This window comes from Archocentrus centrarchus, chromosome 7 (genome assembly GCF_007364275.1).
Source record: "Archocentrus centrarchus isolate MPI-CPG fArcCen1 chromosome 7, fArcCen1, whole genome shotgun sequence".
NCBI lineage: Eukaryota > Metazoa > Chordata > Actinopteri > Cichliformes > Cichlidae > Archocentrus > Archocentrus centrarchus.
This window is the reverse complement of record NC_044352.1, coordinates 22,285,656-22,294,096: the sequence shown is the minus strand read 5'-3', so window position 1 is coordinate 22,294,096 and position 8,441 is coordinate 22,285,656. Positions and strand designations below refer to the sequence as shown.

Below are 8,441 nucleotides of genomic sequence, written 5' to 3'. Positions count from 1 at the left end.
AGAATTATCTTCACCGTGTAAATCAGCAGAAGATCAGAATGAGTTAACAAAAACCCAAATAAGGAAATGCTTCAGCTTAGGCTTGTGTGATCATCAGTGTGAGTAAAGGTTTGGGTGGGTCTCAGAGGATTTTGAGATTTCAAAATTGACCATCTTAAGTTAGGGAATGACTGTTTTATTGGATATTTATAATGGTTTATGATCATTCTGTTATTATTTCTGATTTGATGACAAAATATATGATGTGCTGCTTCAGCATCAGAACGTCATTCTTTCACATGAGACTAAAAACTTCATGTAAACACATAATGAAGCTTAATATAGCAACTAATTAATAGTGCACGGGAAAGATTACTAAAAGAAAAAGAACGAGGGAGCGAGGCAGAAGATGCAAAATTAAATGAACATGCACACAAATGCAGTCATGTAAAACACAGAAGCAGCAGGTACACTGGTGCAGTCGGGCAGCTTAATGCCTGAGGAAGAGCTCCAATATGGAAGCAGCATTTTAGGCCTGACACGTCTTCTTTTGTTCCTCTCTTGTCCAGGTTCCTCATTTTTTAAGGACACACTGGACACCATGCCAACATATGCTAAGTCTTTGGCTGATAGCTCTAATAGCACAATGTTATCTTTAGCTTTATTCATAGATTCAGCTAATGAAATGATTGTGTTCCTGCAGGTTGCTAGTAACAAAACATACAATTTAAAGTTTGTCCTTTGCTAAGTTGAATGTTCCGTTCAGATACAACACTGGAGGACTTCCGGTTTAACGAGCATGGGTGATTTTGTAATGTAAAATTTTCAATAAATATATCAAACACCAGATACAACACTGGTTCATGCCTTGAGTTTGGTGCCTTTTAATGCTTGAATGATTCACAGATCAGTGCTAAGAGGCTTAACTGGACTGAAAATGAATGTAAAAGCAGCCAATGTCCACAGAAAAACTTTGAAAGACCTTCAGAAAGCCTGGAGAACTATTGCTCCAGACCACTTTAAAAATTACAAGACACTCTGGCTCCTTGAAAGCAAAATATAAAGAAATGATTGGGTGGATCAAGACTTTTGCACAGTACTTTATGCTCACAATTAGTGAATACAGTAATTTGTTGATTTACGCTCAATATTTAACAACCAGCTACAATGCAGTAGACTACAGTAAAAAGTACACACTCAAATGTCAAAGATTTGCAGTGATTTCTGAGATATATTCATAAACCAAAGTGATGATTCCACATTTTTAGTGAATTCCCATATCGTTGCTTTTTTCTGCTCCAAAACAGTCACTGCATCTGAAACAAACCATAGCCACCCGAAAAAGGCATTGTAGCTGCTCGGTGTTGGGGAGTCATTGTGGTAAACACATCTAGCAGCACTTGATTGGGGAGTGTGTATAAAAGGATTGGCCAGCCGACAGCAGCTAATACAGATATAATTGACTCTCCTTCTGCATTCTGCACATGGATTTGGAGAAGTGCACAGACCCATTGTACAACAACAAATTAAGCAGGCAGCAGTCAAAAGGAACTGCTGAGCATTCAGCGAGACTGGACAACAGACTACTGAACTCTGCTAAATCTGCAAACACAGCTTCTCCCTCCTTCTGGGCCCTTTCATCTCCCCCGACGTCTCCTCTCCCAGTCCTCTGCCTCATAAAGCTAAGTCAAAAAGCAAGTACTTTTGGCTCTCGTCTGGTGAATGTTGATCATCTATTAAAGGCTGCCGTTTCTGTTCTCTGCATTCCTCAGGCCGCTTTAATGATGCGCTCGTGATGAAGTCACTCAAAAAGTTTCTTTCAGTTGAAGGAGAATTCTTGTTCTCTTTGTTGTCTGGGTCCAGATCTTTGAAATGCAGGAATGAAGAGAGGGAATTATTGATGGATTGGGTTTAAGATACCAAAAGTTGTGAGGGCTTTTTTTTTTTTTTTCTGACTCCAGATCTGGTTCAACAGGTGCTATTCCACCTGTACAGAATTATTAAAGCAAAAATCCCATTTGCTCCTCTGTTGCAGGGAGCAGCCGCGTAATCTTTGTGGAGCTGCATAGAATTAGATCCGCTTCATTTGGGCCGATCCGAAAGCAAATAAAACCAATGTGAACCCAAGCACACACAGCTGGCCCTTGAAACTCAGTATCCTGGGTAAACAAGTGTCCAGCATGCCTCAGCACAGCTCACCCATGGGGTGGGGGGTGGGGAGGGGGGCATGAGTCACTGAACAATGGCTGATACACTGAACTGATGCAAGGCTTAGCAAAGTTTTATTACATTTGGCCTCTTTCAATACACTACTGGCCAAGAGAGGATCCCAGACTTTGTCATCGTGTTTTAAGATTACTATGACATCTTCGCCTCCTTAGAGCTGTTAATGCTCCTTTTGTTGCCGTGCGCCCACTGACTTAACGTGGAAATCTGCTGGTTTGAGTTTTAATTTGTGTACCGGCTGCAGATTCATGTGGAGTAGCCAAAAACTGTTGCTTTGCCTGTGTGATTTTTGGATTTCAGTCACTTCAGAGCTTACTTCATATTACCAAACAAATACATTTAGCTTATATAGATTTAATATCTTTATTTAGCAAAGCATGACACATGATTTCCATGAGATACTTCTAACTTACACTAATTATTTTCCAGAGATTTTACCACTTACACAGCATACATTTTTTTTTAATCATATGAAACTTTAAGGCTGTAAAAAGCTTTATTTCTCACTATGTGATTGTGTCTGCTTAGTCCAACTCTTTATTAAAAAATCTTTACAATAACAGAAACACTCAGCCATAACTGGACCATTATTGCACAATGTAAATAATATAATATTCTATAATATTGTGTATTATATTGTGTGTATAGTGGTATAGTATATAGTGTGAATTACTTTTTATTCTCCTTATTTATATGTGTGTATGTATATATGGCTGCAGGTACAAAATACATTTCACTGTGCATTGTACTGTGTATAATTGTGCATGTGACAAATAAACACTCTCTTATCTTATCCATAAGCTCTTTGTCGTGTGCTGCCCTATTCTCACTCTATTTCTGACAGCAAAGCATCAGAAATGTTTTTTTATTTAATTTATAAACATGTCATAAAATTGAATGAAACTATTCTTGATGTCTCATTCATTATTTTATATAATTTCTTCAAAATTTAACTCCTACTTCTTCTACACCCGGGGGGGGGGGGGGGGGGGGGGGGGGGGTGTGTAGAAGAAGTAGGAGTTAAATTTTGAAGAAATTATAAAAAAGAGGGGGGCGGGGGGGGGGGGGGGGCGCCCCCCTCTTTTTTTTTGTAGTAATTTTAATGCAATGACCAACCCACTGGAAACAAGTCGGGATCAACATTAGGTATATATGAATGTATGCATGTCTTACATTAATATAATAACTGCATACATGTAACTATATGTTATAGAACATTTTGCTTTCATTCTCTTCATATTAGAAGCTTAGCAGTCAGGTATAAGTTTAAAATTAAGCAACTAATGAGCTTTCTTTTGTGCAAGCTTGCGTTTAATTCCTATTTTGTTGTTTGTTGTTGTTGTTTGTGAGTGTTGTCTGTGAAAAGCCCTTAATAAATAAATTTTACTTGATTACTTACAAGCTTGAACAGAGCTGTGCCACCTTGTGGTCATCTCAAGACAGTGACTCTTGTCTTACTACATAAACATTTTGAGTCTTCTTATGCAGCGTTTACATATAAAAAAAATATATCAGAAAGTCCTAGGTCCATCTTAGGTCTTCTGAGGAAAAGGAAATGCAATGAAAAGGGAAGTTCCTGCAGAGCACAGCATCATGAAAACCACAGTGGCTCCATCTCACATAAAGCATGCACGCAAACTATAATTATGTAACAAGTGCTTACACTACACTGGAAACATAGCTCAGCCTGTATGTCTTCATTGCTTTATGGAAACTTTAATCTTTACTTTATTTAAAGTCCTGATGTCGAGCATGTAAATGTGGTTAACATTCGCTAATTAGTCGCTAGATGGCACCCTTCTCCTTCAAACAGTTCCCAAACAGTCCACGCAGGTTTGACAGAAAGGACGCGTCCACGCGCAAACATCCACGAAAGGTGTTCCGTGTGTTTTAAAGGTTACACAAAGGAATGCATCCATATACCTTACCATGTTTTTTGTGAAGTGTGCTGACATAAAGCTCTGGCTGGGGCGACATTATTTTAACTTTAATTTGTAACAAACTGTGATTATCTGTGACTTGTCCCGCTAAACTAGATATTTATTTTTAACTGACTATATGATTATTAGCGGAATTACTAGATGCTCTTATCCACAGAAAAACTGGAGCAACACGTGTATTTCTCTTGCAGTTTAAATACCATTCAAAATTATTCTATTCGGACGATATGTAATGTTTCCAGATTACCAGTCCTGAAATTATGCGCTCCTTGGTCTGTAGGCTGTAATCTGCAGGTTTTGGCACGTGCTCCGTGAAGACGGGAAGAGACTGTGCGCGCATGGCACGCGGACAGATGTGCTCCCCCTCCTTCTCTTCCTCCTTCTCCTCCTCCCTCCACCACCTCTTCGAGCTGGCTCCCGCGCCGGCATGATTGACACGAAGCTGTTCGCACAGCCAATCAGAGAGCGCTGTGCTTTATTTGCATAAAGTGACCACATGCCATTGGCTTGGTGCGTGCTGCTGCAAACCGCTTCGCGTGTCGTTACAGATGTCTTCTCCTCGGAGGCCAAAAGGAGTTTTAAAATAAAAGTGTAAATTTGTTCTCAAGTTTAGAGTTTTTTTGTTTTTTTTGGGGGGGGGGGGGGGGGGGGGGGGGGGGGGTAAATCATGTATTTAAGTGTATTTATTCGGGACACAGTTACCACCATGAAGACTGTTCTTCTAACAGAAGCATGAATTCATTCACAGCTCGAAAACAATGTAGCGTCAAATATTTTAATAACCTGCACTGATTGTTATCGCTGTCGGGGGAAAAAACACGTCAAAGGAAGGTCTGCCCAGTAAAAGACTTTGTGTATAGACTCTCCATTGATACCGCTCGCGCACACACACACACACACACACTACAACATTTTTGACGCACACGGAGTAAAGTTGGAAGCAAATACCCCCCCTTATCACTTCACAAGCCGGCCCGGCCGCTGCCGCTCGCTCCGCTTTGTTGTTTGTCTCTGCAGGGCTGATTGAGCAGCGCGTGACTGACGGCCCGCGGGGGTGTTGTCCAATCAGCGGTCTGCCCCGCGCCCAATGGGTGAGTCCTCTCTGCTATTGGCTGAAGCGAGTGTGGGAAAGAATGCAGAGAGGGTTTCACACGAACTGGGAGCACGCGAGCCGTGTATAAGTACCGCAGCGGCGTGTGTCGGCGGCAAAAAGTGGAGAGTGGCTTTACGCGGCACACCGCACGCACCCGTACTCACAAGACAGCTCAGTGACAACAAGCGGCACAAGACAAACTCATCGGGGGGACTCGACTGTCAGGCGTATATCTTATATATCTTGCAGTGGCTCCAAGTGATTTTTCTTTTTATCGTTTTTTTTTTTTTTTCTTTTACTGCGCTCCCAGTAAGGATTTACTTCTTCATTCTTTTTACCTGGTTTAATCAATAATGCCAGCTGACACTATGGAAAAGCAGACGGCATCTCCTATTGCCGGCGCACCTGCAAACGGATCGCACACACCGGACAAACCAAAAAACGCCAGCGAGCATAGAAAAGTAAGTTGTTTAATTTTTAAAAGTAAAAATAAACGTTTCTTCTTAAGCGAGAGATGGTTGTATAAGTTTGTCATTTAGTTACGAAGTTAGAGATGTGACATCACCGTGTAATCTATAGGTGCAATCGGTAAACAAAATATTTACTATGAATAATTTTATTCTTTGCAGTCTTCCAAACCGATCATGGAAAAACGCAGGAGGGCAAGAATTAACGAAAGCCTGGGACAGCTCAAGACACTCATCCTGGACGCACTTAAAAAAGATGTAAGTTCAAAAGAATTATGGGGACTTTTTATTAAGTATTTTTTGTTAGATAGTGATCGGTTTTGAATATGCCATAAATAAAAGCTTAACATTTCCTGTTCCTTTCCACAGAGCTCCAGACACTCCAAACTGGAAAAAGCAGACATCCTGGAGATGACAGTGAAGCACTTGAGGAACCTGCAGCGCGTTCAGATGAGCGGTGAGTTTATATAATCATGGAAGTGGGTCATAAAGCCTCGGCCTTTCAGAAAGAGTCGCAAAGCTGCTTATAAGTTACTGATATCGTGTCCTTTCTGTTTCTGCCAGCAGCGCTCTCAGCTGATGCCACGGTCCTGAGCAAATACAGAGCCGGATTCAACGAGTGCATGAACGAAGTCACTCGCTTCCTGTCCACCTCAGAGGGGGTGAACTCCGAGGTGAGGTCGCGGCTCCTCAACCATCTATCCAACTGCATGAGCCAGATGATGTCTATGAACTACCCGCAGCAGGCCCCGTCTCAGCAGGCTCACCTGGCCCAGCCCCTGCATGTGCAGCTCCCATCCACCCTGCCCATCAGCGGTGCTGCTATGGGCTCCAAACTCAGTCCAGCCGAGGCCGTGTCCCCCAAGGTCTTCGGTGGGTTCCAGCTGGTGCCCGCAACAGATGGACAGTTTGCTTTTTTGATCCCCAACCCGGCGTTTACCTCCGCCACAGCCCCTGTCATCCCCCTTTACACAAACGCAGGAGTGCCCGTTGCGGTCAACGCCAGTCCGGTGCACGGCAGCTCAGCACCCACTTCAGCATCTCCTGTCCACGGCATGACGTCCTTCTCCGGAGGTTCCCAGGCGGTCAGCCCAGTGGGGATCAGCACCGGCTCCGAGAGCAGCGAGCCTGTGTGGCGGCCGTGGTAGCTTAAAGGGACCAGAGACTCACTTCAAAACAGTTTGCATTACTTTTCAGTTTAGAGTTTTAACTGACTGCACACAACCGTTACGGGGGTTGATCCTGTGACTTTTCCGCTATGGGATGGTAACTCTAACCACTTAATACCCCCCACCGCTAATAGTTCTTGTTGTTTCGTTTTATGGAACAGGTGTTGCCTTAAATGGCGCATGTTTTTTTTATAAATATATATATAATTTATTGTTGATTCCAATATTTGGATGTCGGTGGTAAAACATGCAGATGGAAGATTTATAGGAAATGTTTTTGTTATGAAGTACTTTTTATGAAAAGGTTTAGTTTTGTATAGAGGTGTTACTGATTGTTATACCAAAGCTGTGTTTTATATTCTTTGTTGTTTTGTGTTGAAAAGAAGTTGGGTGTTCACCCGTTGTTTTAATAAATGAGGTTTCAGAAATTCATGTCTTGTCTTCATCCTGTTTCTATCATGTCATTATCACTTTTATTAAATATTTATAAGCTCCTCTGTTATAGTATAGGCCGTGCGTAAAAGTTGCATTTAATGCGTAAAAGTCATATTGAAGAACTGAATTAAAACACACACTGTGGTCAAAGCTAAAGATAAACCAGAAAAAAAGCAACATAAATTTCATAATTATGTTCACAGTGTCAACTCCTAAATCAGTTAATCTACCATGAGGTTGAAAGTGGCCACCTTGTCACCAGTTTGGCGGGAGCTCCTTACATCTGGCCCACTGGAGAATGGTCCTTGGGACAATGGGAGTGTATTTTTCTGCTGCTATAAAGGTAATTAAAAGTTTGAAAAGGTCTCATCCTGTATGCAGCGGGAGCTTTAAAAAGTCTTAAATCCTATTCATGAGCCTGGGAAATGCGCTCAGGGGTTAATGTCACTAACAGATTGCCTCAGTGAAAGGAGAATATGGAAGGATCCTCTGTTTCTTTTGTGTATCAATTGTTCAATTCCTCTCCAAGTGGAATGGAGGGAACTTGGTTAGACTTCGCTTTCAGAACAGGGGACCTTGGCGGAAGTCGTGGCGCTGGAAGACAAATAAACCCGCCGGCTGTGGAATATTGAAATCTGATTATAATCGCTCCCTGTCTCTCTCTCTCTCTCTCTCTCCCACACACTGACGCTCAACGTTTAAACCAACTTGTTTTTATTTCCAGTCTGCGGCCTACGTCTGCTTAGGTGCCTTTTCCACATTCTGTGTATTAGAGGTCTCCCTTTCCTTTTTCCCACTTTCTGTTTACCCCTGGGTGTAAGCATATCTTCCTCCAGTTAGTGGGGTCCGGAACTGAGGGCAGTGTTTCCGTGTCTGCCGGCATGGTGCAAGCCATGTGTCAGCCACTTGCAGTCAGCGGGCCCCTGTACTTGGGATTAGGTTACAGCCTGGTGACCGCCGGTCAAAACCCCTCAACATTTAATACTCTACCGCGCGCCTTGGCTGTGCATGGCTGGCACAGGGCAAATGTAAGACGGGTTTAGAGCATCTTTTTGCCCTGGCCGCCAGCACATGCAAGATAAACATTTTTAGTGCTTCATTCAGTTAAAAATATTCAGGCTCCAAACTATAA

General features: G+C 42.4%; 1 protein-coding gene across 2 annotated transcripts; it reads left to right on the top strand.

Annotated features, from left to right (window-relative positions):
- Window positions 1-5,367: 5,367 nt before the first annotated feature.
- her9 (hairy-related 9) lies at window positions 5,368-7,306 on the top strand. Of its 2 annotated transcripts, none has more exons than XM_030733585.1 (4): window positions 5,368-5,699; window positions 5,868-5,963; window positions 6,075-6,162; window positions 6,273-7,306. In XM_030733585.1, the coding sequence occupies exons 1-4, from the start codon at window positions 5,592-5,594 to the stop codon at window positions 6,851-6,853; spliced, it is 873 nt and encodes a 290-aa protein (XP_030589445.1). In that variant the 5' UTR covers window positions 5,368-5,591; the 3' UTR covers window positions 6,854-7,306. The 2 variants fall into 2 exon arrangements, with proteins under 2 accessions (XP_030589445.1, XP_030589444.1); XM_030733584.1 differs by having other exon boundaries at window positions 6,270-7,306.
- The last annotated feature ends 1,135 nt before the right edge of the window (window positions 7,307-8,441 follow it).

What these genes read in the sequence shown, in the direction of transcription:
- her9 (XM_030733584.1), top strand. Translation starts at nt 5,592, where the DNA reads ATGCCAGCTGACACTATGGAAAAGCAGACGGCATCTCCTATTGCCGGC. An exon ending in ACGCCAGCGAGCATAGAAAA is followed by an intron (nt 5,700 to 5,867) that starts GTAAGTTGTTTA and finishes TATTCTTTGCAG; the next exon opens with TCTTCCAAACCGATCATGGA. An exon ending in TGGACGCACTTAAAAAAGAT is followed by an intron (nt 5,964 to 6,074) that starts GTAAGTTCAAAA and finishes TCCTTTCCACAG; the next exon opens with AGCTCCAGACACTCCAAACT.